The 22,751-nt window shown below is 40.6% G+C and overlaps 1 protein-coding gene across 2 annotated transcripts in view; it reads right to left on the reverse strand.

The window, feature by feature from the left end:
- Rnf13 (ring finger protein 13) overlaps positions 1 to 22,751 on the reverse strand; it is a 74,713-nt gene that overhangs the window by 49,595 nt on the left and 2,367 nt on the right. Inside the window, exons 1-2 of one of the 2 annotated variants that reach the window (XM_041659343.1) lie at positions 10,635 to 10,678; positions 1,833 to 1,958 (exon numbers count right to left, since the gene is read on the reverse strand). In XM_041659343.1, the coding sequence (XP_041515277.1) occupies positions 1,833 to 1,946 (114 nt within the window). In that variant the 5' untranslated portion in view covers positions 1,947 to 1,958; positions 10,635 to 10,678. Of the gene's footprint in view, positions 1 to 1,832; positions 1,959 to 10,634; positions 10,679 to 22,751 lie in introns of those variants that run through there. The other variant, XM_041659342.1, reaches the window with a different exon arrangement.

Raw genomic sequence — 22,751 nt, forward strand, 5'->3', positions numbered from 1 at the left:
ACAGCTGCCAGATGCCAAGTCTCTCGGCCTCACCCTCAGCTCTTGTCACAGTGAAAGCTGATGCAGGCAGCAAACAAGAGTTCAGGCTAACACAGCAGGGAGCACAGGACTGGGGTGACCCAGTGCCTGAATGTCTCTGCATATACCCAGCTTTCCCTTTTCTTCTCACTAGACAATCATTCATTCTGTTGACTTGGGTACCCAGTCCAAAATTGTACCTGTGAGCCACCAAATACACATGGTAACTGCTCTACACTGACTTCCTATTGCAACAGTGTTCACACTTTCAGAGCGATTTACAAAATACTTTCGACACCAAGTGTTTTCAAATCAACTAAGACAATTCACATTTAATCTCCTAAAGCATCGTTATTTTAGTTACTCAACTCAGCATTGAATCTTAGGAGGTCATTTAACCCTTCCTAAAGACACCAATGTAAAATGAAGAAATTGATTTAGAATAGTGCAGAAAGAGCAAGGGAAAATACAAGTGTGTAAAGATAGCACTTTAAAACGTATGCTTTAAAAATGAGGAAATGGAAGAAGCCACAAATAAGGGTTCTTGGATTGCTTTAATGACTAAATTTTTGGAACTAAAACCTCTCTCTTGAACAGTACTTGTAACATCCTTCGGGGCTTAGAAGACAGGTATTCATTGATTTACAACCATATAATATAAACTATTACTATCACCCTCATTCTGCATGATGAACACAGACTACTAAAACAACTTACACCATTTACACCACTGGAAGGAGCAGGAGTCAGAGCCCTGGCTCTTAAATCACAAGGTACAACTATACTTCCACTTTCACTGTCAGGTAACTATGGACTGGGTAATTTGCTCAAGGTCATCTTACCACATGCACAAGAATTTAACTCACCTTGTAACGCTATTGCCAAAGCTCTAGACTACCATTACATATAATCTATCCATTCCTGCCACTTCTTACTATGTGATTCTGACACTCACCCTGCTGACCATCAGGTAACCAATCCTCTCTGACAAATACAAACAATGAAATCAAAGGCAAATTGGGATCAGCTAAAATGATGTCATTCAACCGTAATTAACAAAATATCATGCAGTGGTACATCCATGTTTAATGCTGCTACAGTCGCAACAGCATGATGTTTGCTAAGAAAGAAAAGAGGGAAAGGAGGGAAGGGGGAAGGGAGGAGGGAAGGGAGAAGGGCGGAAAGGGTGTGTGGAAGGGAGGGAGAAAGGAAAAGAGGGAAAGAAAGAGACCAGGTGAGGTGGTACACTCTAGTAATTCCAGCACTCAGGAGGCAGAGGCAGGTGGATCTCTAGGTCGACCTAGTCTACACAGCGGGTTTCAGGACAGCCAGGATTATGATAGCAAGAACATCTTAAAAAAAAAAAAAAGGAAATAAAAGATACCAGGTAGTAAAGAAACCAGTAAGATTCTACATAAGAGCTGGTTGGTGATGGCGCACCTTTATTCCCAACACTCTGTGAGTTCAAGGCAAATCTCTGTGAGTTCAAGGCCAGCTTGGTCTACAAGAGCTAGTTCCAGGACAGGCTCCAAAACCACAAAGAAACCCTGTCTCATATATAACACAAGGATGTAGGTATGGGCTCATAGTCTCAGAAACAAACACATCATTTATAAGGCACTTAAATGTACAAGAAATTTATGCTGGATATTAAGCAAACAAAAGAAAATAAGACTCACTCAATTTTCAAGTAATTTTCAAGTAACTGTATGTAGTTCAGCATGTTTGTTTATAAACACATTATAAGAGCCACCATTCATGGCGTTTTTAAAGCATTGCTATTTTTAGACATAAATAAATTGTATTACACTTACTGCTAGAATGTCTGCTTCTACAGGCAGCAGGTTCAGGAATGCAAAGAGCTGCACAGTCAAGATGGTATAGACTTGTGTAGCAGACAGCATGAGCATCCCTATGGAGAGCAGCATCTCGTAAATCACCTAGGAGATAAAGAAAGAATAACTGGAAATGCTGGTGCTTTCACCCCTAGAAGAAATCATTTCCCACATATCCATTTAATTACAAATGTGCTAAAATTAATTATAAATGTGCTAATAAAACTAAGAAATACTTTGAAGCCAGGCATAGTAGTGCACACCTTTACTCCTGCTTCAATAAATACCAACAAGTTACAGAGAATCAACATTGATGATACTGAGTGAGTGTTCTTGGTGGGGAATGAGACAGATCCAAAGTCTGAATCTGACTCACACACTGAAAGCAAAACACCTGTACGTAGTTTCTGAAACAACATTTTACAAATCCATTAACATTGGTGATGAAAATGTGTTAGAGTTGACTGGGTGTTGACAGAGCCTATGACAAGAAGGTTTGGTGAAGACAAGGGGGCAAGTGGAAGCAGAGAGTGACTGCTCACAGGGACAGGGAGGAAGATTAGCAAAACGTTCTAAACTAGATTTTGGTGTTCGTTTCACAATTTTATAAATATATTAAAATCACTGCACTGTATATCTGAAGTAAATTTTATATTGAGAATTGGGCTACAATAAAAAACATAAGTGTATAACTTTGTTGAAATTACTTCTTAAGATAAAGTAGCTTTACCGGTGTGTTATTCAGACACTGGGCAGCACACACATTCATATGGTCAATATGGATGCCTCAGTGTGCAATGGCTGGGGTCAAGGGTGCAGACAGTGATGGTCCAGGCAGTCTATCTCAGACGAAGATGTGGCTGTGAGAGCAAGTGAGTGTGCCAACAGATTACTGGCCTTGATGAGCATATGACCCTCACAGTAGACAACGTGGGACAGATTCATAAAACAAAGTCAAGAAAACAATCTGAATGGAGATGAGATGGTGCTTCTAAAACATTTATTTACCTTCACCTCATTTTGATGACCCTTGTGTTATTAACAGGTGACAATAAATGCTGTGAGGCTTTTGTTTAAAAAAAAAAAAGAATTTGAAGGAAAACTATAAATCTGAAGCAAATGTTAACTTTGTGTGTGTGTGTGAATATATGCAGTTTCTATGAACAAGGCTCGTTGTGCTGACTAGTTTACCAACTTGACACAAGCTAAAGTCATCTGAGAGAAGGGAATCCCAACTGAGACAATACCCCTCTAAGAGCATAAGACTGAGCCATGCATAAGCCTGTAAGGCATTTTTCAAATTAGTAATTGATGTGAGATAGTCCAGCCCATTGTGGGTTCCATAAAAAGCAGGCTGAATGAGTGGGGACCCACAGGTGTGAGTCTGTTCCACCTTGACTAAAGGTCAGAGAGTTTGAGCTTATTTTTACTCTTTCAAAGTTGTTGACAACAGGTGTGGCTACAAACAAGAGATCCTGACCTAGGGTGTGGTTACTTGGTTTCTTGGACATTAAGATGGCCCAGAGAGGTGAATCTGCTCCACCCTGACCACAGGTCAGAGAATTCAAGCCTACTCCAGCTCCTTCATTTTAAAATAAAAGATTTGACACGGAGAGTGGCTGCCTACAGGACACTTGGTCTAAGGTGTATTCGCTGCATATCTTGCCCAAAACATCAAAATGCTTGACTCAGGAAATACTGGCTTAATGTCTCAAGTATTGAAGCAAGTAACTGTTCTGGCTGTGTCCTGTTAAAGCAGTCTTTTGTCTTCTTTCCCCCTTTCTGTACTGGGGTATGTAAGTGTATGGAAAATAGACGCAAACAGATTCAGTATTCACTGAGTTGCCTTCCTGGTACTATCCAATGTCTCTTTATTTCTTTTGTATCTCCATCTATCATAACATTCAGCGAGGCACTTATGACATGAACAAGTCATGGGAAGCAAGCCAGTAAGCAGCACCCTTCTGTGGCCTCTGCATCGGTTCCTGCCTCCATGGTTCTGCCTAGCTTGAGTTCCTGTTTCTCCAATGATGAATAGTGATATGGAAGTGTAAGCCAAATAAGCCCTTTCCTCCAAGTTGTTTGTGGTCATGGTTTTCATCTCCATGACTTTTGTGATCAATACATTCTCAAGAAAGCATGAAAGTTTCTACATTTTAGTTTAAAATGACTTTGCTTCATCAAGAAGCCTTCTAAAGGGAAAAGTTTTAATTCTTTAATGGCTCCTCCTAGCACTTAGCCTACTGTGTGAAGAGAAATACATCATGTTACTAGACAACATTCAACCGTATATGATTCTTCACTAGAAAAATACATCATGTTACTAGACAACATTCAGCTGTATATGATTCTTCACTAGAGAAAAGCATTTAAAAGGAAATGACTCTTAAGTTTGCTATAAACCTTTTCCAAGAAAGGTGCAAGGACATAAACCTGTAGTCCCGGCTACTTGGGAAGCTGCTGTGAGATGACCACTTGAGCTGGGGACTGCAGACCTGTGAGGGCCACCTTGACTGAAGGTCAGAGAGCTGGAGCTTACTCTAGCTTTAGAAAGTACTGATAGGAAGTCTGACTTAAGGAGTGGCTACAAACAAGATACCCTGACTTAGGGTGTGGTCATTTAATGTTTTGGATATTAAGATGGCCCACAGAGGTGGATCCACTCCACCTTGATCAAAAGTCAGAGAATTCAAGCCTATTTCTACTCCTTCAAGGATAAGACAGGAGGCTTGACCCAGGGAGTGGCTGCCCACAGGATACTTAGTCTAAAGAATAGTCACTGCACGTCCTGCCTAAAACACCAGAATGCTTAACTCAGGAAATAGTGGCTTGATGTGTCAAGTATGGAAACAAATCATTGTTTTCTTTTTACTTTGTGTCATATTAAGGCAGCCTTTTGCCTTCTTCCCCCCCTTTTTGGATTGGGGTATAAAAGCAATGGAAAATAAACACGGGCCTATTCAGTATTTACCAGATAGCCCTCCCAGTTCTATGTCTCTGTATTTCTTTCATCTCTGTTCCTCCTACCTAATTTGTCTAATCCACACACCCCCTACCCTGGAATGTGCGAACCCCATCGAGGCTGGACCACAACAGAGACCAGCCTGAACAACAACACAGTGAGGTTCTCACCCCTCAGCATCCACCCTTACTCCACAGTCCCTATACCAGTCTTACAGGAGGAAGAAGAAAAGATAATGACATTTTTTTTTAAAAAAAGGGTTTACTTGTACCATTTCTAAAAATTGAACATGATTTTCAAGGGAACCTGGAAGCTACTAAATGGCTGTTAAAGGAAGCTGTTCCTTTCAAATACCAAGATCTTCCACAACCTGATCTCATGATTCTCATTCAGTATCATCTATCTGAGTATGAAAGCTTTACCTGAATAACAGAAGACTTCTCCATGACCATATACTTTATATTGGCATACTGTGCTTTCAGTTTGTATACTCCTACAGAGAGAGTATATCACCACCCACACAATGTCTGTGTGGCAGCACACATCTGAAATCCAACAGTGGGGGTGGGGGAGAGACAGGCAGATTACAGGGCTCACTTGTCACCTGTCTAGCCAATTAATGAGCACCATGGTCAGTGTGAGATCCTGACTCAAAAACAGTAAATAAACAAAGAAGGCAGAGAACAATAGACAAAGACAGAGAGAGATATCAATTGCTAGACTCCACACACAAACACCACACCACACAAGGAATACATGCATACAGACACAAAAAAATCTAATGAATCAAATTCAAGAACACATTAACATGACATTTGCCATAAAGTTCAGTTCAACATATGTGAATCAATAAGTATGATTCAGCACATAAACAGACTAAGGGCAAAAACCACATTATCATCTCAATCACTACAGACGAGGCTTCCCACAAGTCCGGCATTACTTCATGACAAAATCCCTGAAGAAATGAGGAACAAAAAGAAAAAAAAAAACGCAATATAGTAAGTTATGTATGACATACTCATAGCCTGTGACATTCTAAATGGGGAAAACAGAACATTTCTTCTGAAATCTAGAATGACAAAGGTGCCCACTCACTCCATTTAGTCACTACACAGCAAGAAGTCATGGCTAGATCAATACAAGATTTTAAAAAAGGGATGCAGATAGGAAATGAAAAAGGGAAACGATGCTTACTTGTAGGCAATATGATCCTATACTTAAAAACCTTCAAGACTCCTCCAGAAAATGCTTAAACCTAAAAAACATTTTCCGCAAAGTAACAAGACACATACACCAAAAGAAAAAAAATCAGTAGTTTTTCTATATACCAATAGCAAACTTGGCAAGAATGAAATAAGGGAGAAATTCCATTCATAATGAAAAGGGGGGAAAAGGTTAAAAGGCCAAAATCAATTAAATAATCTTTAAATTATACTAAGCCATCATAGCATAACCAGGATGGTACTGGCACAAAAATTGACATGCAATTATTGGAACAGAATAGAGGATCCAAAAATAAGCCCACACAGCTACAGCTGTCAAAAACATAAATCAGAGAAATGACCACCTCTTCAATGAATAGTGCTGGGAAAACTGTATATCCACGTGTAGAAAAACAAAATCAGACCTGTTCTCTCTCTCTCTGTATTTCCACGTGTAGAAAAACAAAATCAGATCCTCTCTCTCTCTCTCTCTCTCTCTCTCTCTCTTTCTCTCTGAAAACTCAATTCAAAATGGATGAAACGCTGAAGACCTGAAAAACTTTTCATCACCATATAAGCATGAGACAAGGACTTCTGAACAGGAGTCCAATAGTGGAGGAAATAATCATCAGACTCAAGAAACAGACTACAGAATGGAGAAACATCCCTGCCAACTATACACCAGTCATGTTTATGTCTGTACTGCTCAAAATCAAAAAATGTCAACAGACTAGACTTCTATCAACAGACGTACAAAATGGAACTTTATGGGGTCATGAGGAAAAATGAAATACTGACATATTCAAGAAAACTGATGTAATTGGAAATCTTAAATGAATTAAGTCAGTCTCAGAAAAGCAAATAACATGTTTTCTCTCTTATGCAGAAACTTAAAATTGCATGTGTGTAAACACATGTGAGCATGTGTGTACAAGTGCATGCATGCACAGATGTAAATCACAAAACTTGAAGGATGAGATCAGTGGGAAACAGAAAGGGTAACAAAAATACAGGTAATGGAAAGCAGAAGGGGGAACTAGTTGAGGGAAGGATCAGCTGCGGGGGCAGGGATAAAACAGTTGGGGAGAAAAAGAATGGGAGCAATGCACACTGACACAAATGCATGGTGACACCGTGACAAAACCTACTGCTTTTTATTCTAACCTAAAACATTAGTGTAAGAAGAGTCCTGTTAAGGGCCACAGAAACGATTTGGCAGATAAAGGCAGTTGCTGCTGAGCTTGACCATCTGAGCTCCATCCACAGGGCCCACAGCGATGGAAGGAGAGAAATGACTCACCTACACACACATCCTAGAGCACGCACACACCAACACATACAATAAGTAAAAACAAAATGTAAATTTTGGTTTTAAAAAATGCTTATGACTGTAATCCCAGCACTGGGGAGGCAGAAGCAGGAGGATTGCTGCTAATTCAAGCCATCCAGGGCTATTTATCTCAAGAACCTGTCCCCCAAAAAAACTTTTTAATTTTAAATAAAGAGAATAAAATATTTTAAAATAATAAGAAACACTAAATACATGACAGTTTCATCAAACCAACAATAAAGACATCCTGGGGGCAACAAGGACAGTGTAGCTGTGATGGTCAGCTTTAACTGCCTACTTGACAAAACCTAAAATCACCTGAGAAGAATCTCAGTGAAGAACGTCTGTATGGACTATCTTGTAGGTGACAGAGAGGTCTTTCGAGAAGTTCACCTGTCTTATTTTTGGTGTGATATATATATAAAACTTACCATTTCAAAAATAGCTTAGTAACTATATTTTTACTGTCTGTACTAGATCACCATCTTATATCTCTAGAGCCTTCTTATCCTGACACAATGAAACCCACAGCCCTTAGCAACACTTATTCACTTCCTGTCAGAATTTGACAACGTGGGGCAGCACATAAGTAGAATCATCCAGCATGTCTTCTGTGACTGGCTCAGTTCACTGCGTGTCTATGGAAGTATAAAATATGCTTCCTTCTCAAGCTGATAGTGCCCCATGGCTTGTACACACCACATCTTGTTTACCTACTCACCCATTAACAAAAATTAAATTGCTTCTATTCTTGACTTGTTAAGAAACATTTAATTGTGTTTCTTCTTTTAGTTGGGTATGACAGATTGCCTTAGTTGTAAAAACAGAATTCCTCTGAGAGTACAGCTGACTTTGTTCAACAGTCACTGGTCAGCCCAGGCAGGAATGTTTGCTAAAACAGCATCTGCCCTGCCTGAAGGAAACAATTCACAAAGGAAAGACCACGGAGCTGCACAGAGCCCCCCAGAGCTGCATCAAGTTCCTCACTCCAAAGCCCCACACCTATAAAGGGTGCCCTTTGCAGACCCCTCCAGGCTGACCCCTTTGCCATGCACGCTAATAAATGCAATCATGTGTGGAGGTTAGACTCTGTTCCTTTCTGCCTTGTCACTTTCCTCTGGGTTCCAAATCTAATATGGTACATACCAGAAGAAGAACTGCAGGAACAATGACTTTTTGAATATTAGACCATTTTCCACAGATGCTGAAACCTGCGCACCCACCAGTAATGTTCAAGGGTTCCTATGACTTCTCATAGCTATAACACCTGCTATCTGCTATTTTTGACACAGCCACCCTAGAGTGCACAGAGTTGTGGTTCTGGTTTGCATTTCTCTATGAATTAGTAATATTGAGCATCTCTTCTTGCACTGTATGCCCATTTGCACATCTTCCCTGTACACTCTTCTCATTTTAATCAAACTCTATTGCTGTTGCTGAGTTATAGGGGTACTGACACACTTTAAACATCAAGCCTTGCCTAGTATAGGACTGAAATATGTTTTCTCCCATTAGGAGCATTATTTTTTCACTGTGTAAAAAGTAGGCAAGTCCTTCAATACACAAACACTTTTAATGCCAACTCCCCTATTTGTGATTTTATTACCCTTGTTTTTGGTGTCATACATAAGAAATCCAACGATGCAAACCTTTTCCCTGATTTCTTTATATATTATTTCTATGTTTAGATGTTGAACACATTTTTTGCTAATTTTTACATTAAACAGTAATATAATTTACTTGGAAGACACTTTCTTGATCAAGACTGAGAAGTGACATACCATGCAATGATTCACAAACTTCTTCCAAGTCAAAGGACAACCAATAGGTCAAAACAGACAAGAAGAAAAGGTGGGGGAGAGATGCTAACAAACACACACTTCATAGTTCTCTCAATGCCACTATTGTCAACTATATCAGAGGCTGTCAACCCCAGCAAAGAACCACACAGAAAACAAGAAATGAACAATTGACAATGAAACTTTTTTCAGGGGGTTTGAAATCTTTAGCACTAGGGAACATAGCAGAAAATTCTGGTTTTTGTAGTTATCAAAACATGCACCATGTTTCAGAGTATGTCTCCTAAACCAGAATGTTTTATTTTTACGATGTTTCCACACAAATGTGAATGCTATCACTATAGCGAGCACTGAGAAAACTTGACTTTATGCTAGTTCTGTGTTAACGATCTGATGGGAATGTTACTCCCCCTAACCCTCTACACAGCCTTTAAAACACAACAGGAGAAAGTGACTTGTACTGTCACTCTTTCAGGGGACAGAACTTCTATATGTAAGAACTAGGAACTAACACACTGAAAAGCGAACAAATCTACTTACCCATCATTCCTACCTTCATCCCTCCTTTAATTTTTGTACAGTTCTTAGATGGAAACCAATAATGCGGTAATGATGGACAACGAGTGTGGGTGTATGAACGTGGACTCTTTCACGCTGTGGTCATGGTGGCAGTCACGCCAGCCGTGTCACATCATCGCATTGTCACACGCTGCTTCTTTAAGTTTACTTTAGTTATGTGTACGTGGGGAGAGGTGGGCCTGAGCTGAGCGCAGGAGCCTGCACTCAAGGAGGTAAAAGACACCAGATCCCCATGGAGCTAGTTACAGGCCCGGTAACCAGCTTTACAGTGTTTCTCCAGCTACGTTCTTGACTTCCTTTTCTAGATGCCAGCCCCACCTGTGGCAAGTGTTTGCAGTCAGTTTACACATCTACCATGAGTTACTCCTTTAATCTCCTGCTTTTTTAAATGTTCACTTCTTCCTATCTTAATTTTTAATTCTCATTTTTACTGTTTAGTGTCCTTATTTGCTGAAAGAGTATGTACTTCTCAAGGACATCAATATTTACTTTACAGATGTGCAAACAGTGCTTGACAACAGTGCTTGACAAAAACTGGATGCTTAGCATTTGTAAAACAAATTACATAACACTTCTCTTTATATTATCTTCAACAAAACCTCTAAATGTGACTACCGGTTTACCTCTCTTTAAAAAGTTCTAAGACTTAACATTAAACTTGTCTTAAGGCTCAATAGCAGAGCAGCTGCCTACCATGGGCCTCAAAGAGGCACTGACTCCCCAGTACCACCAAAAATTAATAAAAATCCTGTTTCCATTAAAACCAGGGTGTGGTGGTTTCAACAGTAGTCCCAGCTACTCAATGGAATTCAAGACTAACATAGGCAGCATAGTGAGATACTGTCTCAGATTCCTAAGTGAAAAATGTCTTATGCCTATATTAGAAATACACATTAATATACATACATTGAATACTATGGAGGCTGGAAAGATGGCTCAGCAGTTAAAAGCAGTTGCTGATCTTGCAGAGGACCCAGGTTTGGATGCCAGCATCCATGTCAGGTGGCTCACAAACCTCTTCTGGTTTCCCTCTTCTGGCCTCTGAAGGTACCTGCACATATGTGGTATGCATCTTTATACTATGTCACACACACATACATACAAAATAAATAATTCTTTAACTATTATGAAACAATAAGATAATCTAATAGATTAGAATGTTATCTCTGGGTGTTAGGTCTTTATATCATTTTCAGTTTGTTCTTCACACCTATTTACATGCTTCAGAGAAAAACTTTCTAGAGTCTATTAATTTATGGTGGTACCTGCCTTTAATCCTACCATTTAAGAGACAGAAGCAAGTTGACCTCTGTGAGTTTCAGGCCACTCTGGCCTACACAGGAAGTTACAGGACAGCCAGGGCTACATCACAGATGCTGTCTCAAAAACCATCAAAATGATGATGATAGTTCAGGTATGTGGCTGCTGGTAGGCTGTGCATTCTCCATGGAGGTCCTGTACCCATGCACCAGCAGGCAGCACGAATCGTCAATGAGTTTACAAACAGAAAGGACATGAGGGAGAAGAAGGACCTGTTGGGGGAGTTCTATGAGGAATAAGAGGATGGCTTGGGGTGAATATGATCATGCATGAAATGATCAATGAGTAAATAAAAATATTTTTAATACTTTTAAAAATTAAAAAAAGGACAGAACTTGGGAAGAAAAATAAATGTTTTTTTTTCAATATAAGCACTCGATTGCACATAAAATATTCCCTTTTTTAAGATTACTTATTTTTATGTGTATATGTAAGTGCTCACATATATACAAATACTGTTGCTTCCCACCAAGGCCCGAAGTGGGTACGAGATGTCCTGGAACTAGAGTTACAGACTATGAGAGGTTTGAATGAGATGTGGGCATTTTAACCCAGTTGGTAGCACTGTTTGGGGAGGTTTAGGCGGTGCAACCTTGCTAGTGACAGGTTTTGGCCTTGGGATTAAACGGCTCGTGCCACTTCTATCTGCTTTATGTTTGCAGTTGAAGATCTGCGCTCTCAGCTTCCTGTTCCTGCCGCCTGCCACTTGCAGCTATGCATATTCTTATCCCTCTGGACCCCTAAGTCTAACCCTTTCTTCTATAAGATGCTTCTGACCATGGTGTCTGATCACAACAACAGAAAAGTAGCTAATACACTGACAGCAATAAGCTCTCGTACGAGTGAGTTATGGGTACTAGGAACTAAACTTAGGTCCTCTGCAACTGACAAGGGCTCAGCCGCAACCCTGGCTCTGCTCCCAAAATATTCTGTCCCATGCAGCAGCTTTAACAATGAGTATGATTGCTGTAAAGTGAAAAAGCAGCAGGCATGTGCATCAGTAGACAATACATCTCAATCAGCTACAGCCCATAGCTTAGTTAACTGTGATGCTGTGATTGCAAGCATTCAGTCCCAACTGGCAAATGGCTCAGCACTGTCCTTGGACCCAAAGGTAAACCAAACTGAATAACAAAAACAAACAAACCTACCTCAATTTTTTAAGCATCCTGGAACTATTCAGGTACGAATAGCAATTTTGTAGCCGCAGGGAGCTATATCAGGAAACAGGGACCACACAATATGCTAAACTATGGTATAAGCATACAGATATACATTACAGAGGCAGGAGAGTAGAAAGCCTATGGGGCTTGAGAAACTGCTGAGAATAATGGACATGTTTGTCAACTTCATTATTGTAGTTGTTTCATAGCTACGAAAATGTCAGTGTTTATCAGAGTTTATACTCAATATCTGTAAGTTTTTTTCAATCAACTAGTCAAAACTCTGTTTTTAATATTGTGAAAAAGATGGCCAGAAATGGTCCTTAATCCCAGCACTCAGGAGGCAGAGACAGGAAGATCTCTGTGAGTTCAAAGCCATTCTGATCTAAATAGCAAGTTCCAGGCAAGTCAGAGCTACCTGTGAAACCCTGCCTCAAAATATAAATAGACAGACAGATAGATAGATAAACTATGATAAGAGATTAAATAGTCAAAATGGAGGAAGGACAGAGATGAGAGCAAGGAAAGAGATAGCTTGATTGAGGGAGCCATTATGGGGTTAGCAAGAAACCTTGCTCTAGAAAAATTCCCAGGAATCCACAAGGATGACCCCAGCTAAGACCCTAAGCAATAGGGGAGAAGAGGCTCGATCTTGACTTGCCCTGTAATCAGACTGATGAATATCTTAAATATCACTATAGAACCTTATCCAACAACTGATGGAAACAGAGGCAGAGACCCTCATCAGAGCACTGGACTGAGCTCCCAAAGTCCAATGGGAGGAGTGATAATATGAGCAAAGAGGTCAAGACCATGATGGATACACCCACTGAAATAGTCTACCTGAGCTAATGGGAGCTCACAAACTCCAGCTGGACTGGGAAGGAACAAGCGTAGGACCAAACTAGTCCCTCAGAATGTGGTTGACAGTTGCATGACTGGGGCAGACTGAGGGGCTACTGGAAGTGGCAACAGGATTTATCCGTACTGCTTGTACTGAAATTTTTGGAACCTGTTCTCTTTGGATGGATACCTTGCTCAGCCTAGATATAATAGGGAGGGCCTTGGACCTTCCCCAAAGCAATGTTTCTTATCCTCTCTGAGTAGTGAGGGGAAGGGGATAAGTGGCGGGGAGTAGTAGGAACTTGGATTGGTATGTATAGTGAAAAAAAGATAGTTTGTTTTCTTTTAAAAATAAATTAAAGATAGATAGATAGATAGATAGATAGATAGATAGATAGAAAGAAAAAAGGCTGAGGCTCCCAAAAAGATAAACATAGAAAAGGGATCCTTTTTCCACAGCTGGGATCCAGTCCTCAACTGAGTATGGTGAAAGAAAACTAGGCACAGATAATTTCAGTAGGCTGTCCAGATAGAGCTGATCCAACGCAGGAGAAAAAAAAAAAGCAAGACACAGCCAGAGTTTGTGATACAGGCAAGAAAATTCTGGTGTACGGATAGCAACAAGGAATTGCTGCACAACACAGATGGAATGTGGAGTATTTGTGAGAACTGGTTAAAGAATCCCCTTCCTAGGCCTCCAAAGACCTAAGGGCCTTGTAGAAAGCTAAGCATCCTGCTACCCGAGGCCTGCATGAGAGCTGTAATACTAGACGATGTCACCTGCCACTACACCCACCTACCTGCTGCTTTCACTCATTGGTGTCACGACTGAAGGATACAAAAGCTACCAAACACCAGCACATGGCTTCTTTTCACTGCTCAGATGCCAACACAAAGGTGCACAGCGAAAACTGCTCGTGAGGTTTCAGGTAGGAACACCAACTCGGTTGGAAAATGGACGTGTGTGATATTCTGACAAAGAACTCATCTACACTCTGTCCATGCCTTGGGTGTGCTTGTGGCTTAATTTAAAGGAGACAAATTAACTGGCCTGGCAGAGGCAATTTCAATACAGCACAGCATTTACGTGAAATATGAAGCTTTGCTTATTAAGTTGATAGTGAAAACCAGGAACAAGAAGTAAAACAGATTGGAAAGCTTGCAGTTTGGCCAGAAAAGAAGCACTTCTGAAGGTGAGGTCGAAGTGGTAGCATCCCAAGCACAAAGAAGCCACAGACTTAAGAGAACAGGAAGATCTCAGGTTTTGCATACTGCCCCCCATCACACGATCACCATGTAAAAAAAGAACTCATTTGAAAGCCTCTGTTTGAAGAAGAGATCTCAAAGATGCCTGCTTGCACAAGGCCACCTAGGGAAGTGCTTCCCAGGGTTAGTACCCAAGCAATCAGTGGTAACTGCAACCATCTGTACAAACAGGCCAAGTTGCTGCTTAACCTGGAAGACAATGGAATCGTCCATGGGTTGCAAGTTTTACAGCATTGCAGAATGCAATAAGTAGGAAGTCATAAAAGCTCAAATTTTAAAGAAAACCTGGAAACTCCAGCATGTTTAACATCCCTGAAGGCAAACACCAAACATACATGACAATGAAGCTGTAACCTAAACTCACACACACCAAAACAATAACAGAAAAGTGGATCAATGACCTGAAAAAAAATAAGAGCTCTCAATGAGAAAAGACTTTAGAGAAAATACAGGACCAGGTCTGACAGAACACACCTGTAAATACCAGCAATCAGGAAGATGAAGGAAACATCAAAATTCATATAGCTTCCCCCGGTTACTGAAATACTATTTCAAAAGAAAAAAAAAAGCCAGGAAAAGTGGGACACCTATAGTCTAAGAAGCTGGGAAGCAGAGGCAGGTGAGCTCTATGAGTTCAAGGCCGGCCTGGTCTACACAGAAACAAAAAGTTCCAGGCCAGCTAGTACTACATACTAAGGCCCTATCTCAAAAAAGAAAGAAAGAAAGAAAGAAAGAAAGAAAGAAAGAAAGAAAGAAAGGGGTAAGTTTCCATATTAGCAATGAATTCTTAGAAATGGCATCAAAAGCATGAGTAAAAAAGATATAAATTCGGCACCTCAAAATTGAAAACTTTTATGTATCAAAGAACATTATTAAGATAGAAACCACACACAAAAGGAAAGAAAATCTGTACATCTGTATATCTGATAAGGATCTAATACCTGGAGTACAGAAAGGAGCTGGAGAGAGGGCTCAGCTGTTAAGACTGCTTACTGCTCTCTCGGAGGACCAGGATTCAATTCCAGGTTCCCAGCATCCTCCTCAGACAGCTCACCAACACCCTCTTCTATCCTCCAAGGGGATCCACACATATACACACAGATACACAATAGAAACAAAATAAATTTCAACATATACAAACCACATTTTTGTTGTTGTTGTTTTTGTTGTCTGCGTAGCTCTAGCTGTCCTGGAATTCGCTCTGCAGACCAGACTGGCCTCAATCTCAGAGATCTGTCTACCTCTGCCTCCTGAGTGTTGGAATTAAACATGTTTGCCACCATTGCCTGGCCATATAAACCACTTTTTAAAAATTCAGTATCAAAAAGATAATTTTTAAGAGACAAAGAACTTAAACAAGTCTTCAAGAAAACGTGCAAATGGCAAATGAGTGCATGAAAAGATGCTCAAGGTCACTGGTGACAGGGTGACACAAATCAAAATCACGAGTAGGGCTGAGCATAGATAGTGGCACAGACCTTTAATTCCAGCACTTGGGAAGCTGACAGAGCTCTGACAGTTTGAGACTAACCTCATCTACATAGCGAGCTCCAGGTATAGTGAGACCATGCCTCAAACAAACAAACAAACAAAAACCACAGGTACGTACCACTCACAAGAGTAACAATAATAATGTTTAAGACAGAAAACAGGATGCTGGAGAAGAATCAGTAGATAAAGTCCTTGCTGCCACACAAATATAAAGATCGAGTTCAGATACCCAGCACTCGGAAAGTTGGTCATGGTGTGAACAGCTGTCACCCCAGTACTGAGGAAACAGGAACAGGAGGACCAGTGTGGCTTGCTGAACAGCAAGCTACAGATTAGACTGTCTCAAAATTTAATGAGGAAAGAGACCAAGGAAGACACCCAGCATCACACACACTCACTCTCGAACATATGCACACACATGCATGGGCATAAACCAGACAGACATACACCAAACCGAAAAATAGAAAAAGAAAGAGGAACTGTTACAAAGACACGGAGAAATTCGTACCCTCACCCTCTGCCAACGTAAATATCGGTTATTCTAGACACTATGGGAAACAGTTACGCAGGTTCCCTAAAAAACTAGACACAGGCTTACCATAAGCAATTACAATCTTGGTACAAAGAAATAAAAACTGGTACCCAAACACATCCTCATTGATTAATGCTAACAAAAACACTAAACACAAACAGGCAAAGGGTTAAAACGATTCAAATATCCATCAATGACTGAATAAATTGTGTCTGTAGAGGAATATTACACAGTAGTTTAAATGTGCTAGTACATGTTACTGTATGTCAGTAAGTGAATGCTACTAAGTCACAACCATATAACATTTGATTCCCTATAAAATACCAGAGTAAGTAAATACATAAAAAGAAAAATAATTACCGGTTGATATGGCTAAGGGTATTAGGAAATAAAGAAAAGTAGCTGCTAATGGTACAGGATTTTTATTTTGAAGTGGTGAAAACATTTCAAAACTAAACAACATTGAAATATACAAAATGCCACTGACTTGCTACTTTTTAAACGATTAGGTCTTTTTGGTGTAAGGGGGGCATTGTGAGTGTGTGGCGCATGCGCACACATATATGAGGCCGGCAGAGAATATGTGTTCCGCTATCACTCTATGACTTCCTGCCACAGACAGGGCCTCTCACTAGAATGGCCAGCCAGCTCTCAGCATCAGCGCCTTATTCACAGCCTTGCCCAGCTTTTCATGCGGACGCTACAAGTTCGAACTCAGGTCCTCATGTGGCAGGGCAAGTGCTCTTATCCACTACATCAACTTCCCAATCCCTAAACAGTTAATTTGTTAGGTTAATATCAATTCTTACCCTGCCAAAAAAAATCAATTAGTATTTATAATTCATGAGCATATAGTACTTTCTTTCGAAAGGTCAAAAACGGAAATTGTAAGACAAGTAACCGGATAAATTCAACATTGACAGGTGCTTTCTGTAAGAAGAGTTAAAGATCAATGACTGCTTTCTCTCCCAGGGCTCCGCGCAGAAACACTCACTTCTCATCAGCTCATTAGAGCTCTTTCCCTCTGTTGAGATTCACTCCCTCTGCAAAGTTTAAGTGGATAGTTCAATCATTAAAAACTGAACTTGAACTAGACAACACTTAAGCAATAAAACATTAACACATTCCTAACTTCCTTAGAAATTATTCTCAAATTATTTTACCCAACCAGAAGTTCTCATAAATCAGTGAACAGAATTATCCCAAAATCTATTGCTCATTCAATTATATAAATGTGGCTATGAATATTTACATGTCTTAATGTACATATGTTTCATGATTATCAGTACCCTAAAAAAAAACATGATACTAACAATGTTTCTTAGACTTTGTCCTTCAAACACTGATTTCATCAACATCTATGATCACGATTGAAATAGCATAACTGTCTTCTTCCAGCCTCATCCTCTTGTAAGAGGAGGCAAAGTTACACACAAAAATGTCTCAACAAGTAGGAGGAGGAGGAGGAGCACAAGAGAGAATGAAAGTAAATGAATATGCTCAAAACATTTAATAAACATGAATGAAAATGTCATAATTAATATATGGTGGGAAAAAAGGAAATGCCTGATCATGCTACGACCTGTGTAAAATTCCTTGGCAGATCACACGGATGTCAAAGACAGATCTACTTACACTCGCTCTCTCTGAACTCAGTCCCTTGCCATCCTCCATACTCCCTTCTTCTCACTGAAAACACTGTCCAGCAGCCTCTCATTCTGCTTTGTCGGTACCACCACAAGGTAACCAAACCAACTGATCATCATTCTTGTGTTACCCCCTCATGCTAGGGATCCTTTTTCTTTAAACATCTACAGATTAGGAACTGACATTCTCTGATTCTGTATGTCTCGCATCTCATGCCAGGAAATAACACAAGGGACCAGTGTACAAAGGTAAACACGAAAAGGTGAGGAACCACTCACTATGGCCTAGCACTGAAGCTCAATGGGAAGCACTCAGCTCCTTCTCCTCCGACAACTGTATAGTAACTACATTGTACTCTGTTTTAAAGTGTACACAACAGTCATTAGCAAATAGCACCAAAACATAATGTGGATTTGATAAAAATCCACTCTTAAACCTATGTCATTAACCAAAAGCAGTTATTTAGCTTCATTTGTATGCAAAGGAACTTTTTTTTTTTTTTGGATTTTTTCGAGACAGGGTTTCTCCGTAGCTTTTGGTTCCTGTCCTGGAACTAGCTCTTGTAGGCCAGGCTGGCCTCGAATTCACAGAGATCCGCCTGCCTCTGCCTCCCAAGTGCTGGGATTAAAGGCGTGCGCCACCACCGCCCGGCTGCAAAGGAACTTTATAATCAGCTCTATTTTATCTATGTTAGTAAAGCAAAATATTAATGCAACATTTTTGCAAGACATCTCAAAAGCTGATTTTTTTTAAGCTGAAAAATTCCAATTACCTTACCAATGGGAAAATTAACTGGAAGGTAAAAAAAATCGTTATTGTTAGTGAACAATAATACCCAGGTTCCCTTAATGTTGAAGCTTTTGTCTCCAACAACCTTATTTCTATTGGTCTCCTAGATCAGCAGAAATACAATCACAGCAGGTCTCTCTTTGTTCATCGAGCGAATGCATAGTCCTTAATACTTACTGCACTACAAATTTCCTTCAAAGCCTGCTCCCTGCCTGGGCACAGCCTCTTCCTGTCTATCATGAACATTTAATGTGCACTTATATTTGCATGCATTAAGAGCTTTCTGACTTTAAACCGTTTGTCTCAAAGGAGATAACAAAAGCAAAGTTGAAGACACAACAATTTACCATTCAACATATGTATAACCCTTGGCACTGTTCAAAAGGTAAGACATTGTAGTGGGAGGGGGGACTCGGAGAGAGGGGAGGAAACATAAGAAAGACATGATCCATTCCTTCCTTCAGAGTGCTCCTCACAACCCACCAGGATCTGGTATCGTTATTCTTATCTGCTTAAGTAGTATGGCTTGAACATACAGTAGGAAAAAAAAATCTAATTACCATAATAAAAAGGTACCCGTTTCTCCCACAAAAAGGCCAGCTTCAGAATGACAGGGCTCCTGTCCCTTCAGTTAAGTGATGCTGACTAAGTGCCTAGCACATGACAAAGAAGGGAATGAATAAATACTTGTTGGGTGAAAGGATGCTGGGTAAAAGAAGAAAGCCATGCAAGCAGCGGGGTTCGAGTACTGTTTCTACTGAGATGACATATGTGCAGGCCTGCTCTCTCTCCATGCTCACCAGCAAACACACTTTTGTTCGACTGGCCACTCACTCAGGCCTAACATGACATCAGAGAACTAAAAATAATTCAGGGAGAAAGTTCACAGCATAATTTAAAATCAAGAAATTGCATGTAAGCCTAGAAAATCTGCTTGCTAAGGGGAAAAATAAAAAACCCTACAGGCCCTTCTATTACTTAATCCTGAGCCCTTTCGATGTAAAGAGGGCTCTGAGACACTGCTCCTTCTTTTTTACCACAGGTCCCATCACAACACAAACATCCCAATTACTCTCTACCACTTTCCACATATTGACTAATTTTCCAAACAACTCCGACTCAGAACTGTTACCATCGTCATTTCACAGAAGGGGAAAACGGAAGCCAGAGGATGGAAGGCAAAGGGATTTACTCACAGATCTTCACTCTGCCCGCCATCCCAGGTAGCCTTTCTCCCTTTGCAGTTCTTCCAGTGTGAACTTGGGAAGAAACAGAGTACCCTCTGTAGTTGTGTACCCACTTTGTTGTCCCGCAAAGTCTCACCCCATCTCTGAATAAGGGTTTTGCTATGAGCAATTCAAGTTAATCGACAAAGAAATAATTAGATCTAACATGGAAATGTTGCTGAGCCTTGCAGAATACAAAACTCAAAACATCTTCCGACATTCTTAGCGTGAGAATCTCTGGTCTCCAGTTTACTGTTCTGAGAAATGGGAGCCTTGTGTGTTTACACTTTTCCTGCCGCCCCAGAACACTAATGAGACATGCTACAGGAAAACGTCAGCGCATTCCTACTACGTGGGGAACTCTCAGGCCTGAGGTATTGCCAGCGCCCCAAGTAGGAACGGCAGTTTGGGCCACTTCCTCATGGTGTGAGCCTCACTCCTCTGCTCATGGAACAGCTTCCAGTATCCATTTTACCTTTGCACTGCTCAGCATCTTCTCCATCATTCCATCTCTCCCTAGAACCCATCCACTAAATGTGTTTATCGTAAGATCCTTTATTTACACTACTAGCATCAATACTCCCCCAGATCCGCCCAAAGCCATGTCCATTCCCGATGTTAATCTAAACATGTCAAACCTACCCTTCATTACAACCTCCACACTTTGTCTCAACTCTATGGAACTCCCACCTCAGGCTCCCACTTCTCCACTGGACCTCTGTTCCCAAATTAAAAGACGGATTGGTCACAATTAAAAGTCAAATGCTCAAGTCCAAATGAATCAAAGACCTCAACATTAAAGCCAGCCACACTGAACCTTATAGAAGAGAAAGTGGGAAGTACACTTGAACGCACTGGCACAGGGAACCACTTCCTAAATAGAATCCTAGCAGTACAGACACTGAGAGAAACAGTTAATAAATGGGACCTCCTGAAACTGAAAAGCTTCTGTAAAGCAAAGGACATGGTCAACAAGACAAAACGATAGCCCACAGAATGGGGAAAGATCTTCACTAACCCTACATCAGACAAAGGCCTGTCTCCAAAATATAAAAAGAACTCAAGAAATTGGACACCAAAAGATCGCATAATCCAATTTAAAAAATGGAGTACAGACCTAAACAGAGAACTCTCAACAGAGGAATCTAAAATGGCTGAAAGACACTTAAGGAAATGTTCAACATCCTTAGTCATCAGAGAAATGCAAATCAAAACAACTCTGAGATTCCATCTTACACCTGTAAGAATGGCCAAGATCAAAAACACTGATGACAACTTATGCTGGAGAGGTTGTAGGGAAAAGGGAACACTCCTACATTGCTGGTGGGAATGCAAGTTGGTACAACCCCTTTGGATGTCAGTGTGGCGATTTCTCAGAAAATTAGGAAACAACCTTCCTCAAGACCCAGTAATACCACTTTTGGGTATATATCCAAAGGATGCTCAATCGTGCCACAAGGACATGTGCTCAACTATGTTCATAGCAGCTTTGTTTGTCATAGCCAGAACCTGGAAACAACCTAAATGTCCCTTGACTGAAGAATGGATAATAAAAATGTGGTACATTTACACAATGGAGTACTATACAGCAGAAAAAAATAACGACAGCTTGAATTTTACAGGAAAATGGATGGAGCTAGAAAACATTATTTTGAGTGAGGTAAGCCAGACACAGAAAGACAATTATCACATGTACTCATTCACAGGTGGTTTTTAAACATAAAGCAAAGAAAGCCAGCCTGCAAACCACAATCCCAGAGAACCTGGACAACAATGCGGACACTAAGAGAGATTTACATAGATCTAATCTACATAGGAAGTAGAAAGTAGAAAAAGACAAGATCTCCTGAGAAAATTGGGAGCATGGGGACCTTGGGGGAGGATTGAAGGGGGAGGGGAGGGGCAGAGAGGGGAGCAGAGAAAAATGCAGAGCTCAATAAATATCAATAAAATAAAATAAATAAAAAGTCAAATGCAAAATCCTTAATCTGGCATTTGAGGGTCTCCACACTCTACCATTTCTCTTCATTAGGCTGTTCCTTGAATATATGACGTTAGCAAATGTTCTCTTTCTCTAAACCTCTGCCTTGTTAATGTCCTCCTGGGGTCTGTTGTCTCCCCTGCTCCTCCATTTACTGTCAATTAAGCAAACAACCACATCCTCCACGTAAGAACAAGCCTGAGGCTTGTCATTCTCTCTAAGGATTTACAAACTGTCCCAGTGCCCAGGCATTATGAGTAAAGAGTTAAGCAAACTACCCAAAGTCACCAGCAAGGAAAAACTCAAATACCCAAGAGTAGTCTACGGGGCATTATGACGTGTGTAGTATATACATGTGTACACATGTGCATAGACTTAAGAGGTCAGAAAGGGAGTTTGGGTATCCTTTATCAGTCTACAGTTCTACACCTTATTTCCTTGAGAAAGGGAATTTGGGTATCCTTTATCAGTCTACAGTTCTACACCTTATTTCCTTGAGAAAGGATCTTTTACTCTGGTTTTTTGCTAGCCTGATGGCCAGCCAGCCCAGTCATCTTCCTGTCTCCCACCATCTCCCAAGGCTGGGGTTCCAGGTGTGGGCCACTCTCAGATTCTTCGCCTGGGTGCTAGGATCTACACTAAAGTCTTCATGCCTATGCAGCACATGCTCTTACCCACTGAGCCACCTTCTTAGTCTCACGCTGTGCGTTTTTTAAGGAATGTCACCCAGAGACTGGCTTTATATAGTGGGTGTCAATTCGATCT

This window comes from Microtus oregoni, unplaced genomic scaffold (genome assembly GCF_018167655.1).
Source record: "Microtus oregoni isolate MIOR12 unplaced genomic scaffold, Mior012 000010F_ref0000083, whole genome shotgun sequence".
Classification (NCBI taxonomy): Eukaryota; Metazoa; Chordata; class Mammalia; order Rodentia; family Cricetidae; genus Microtus; species Microtus oregoni.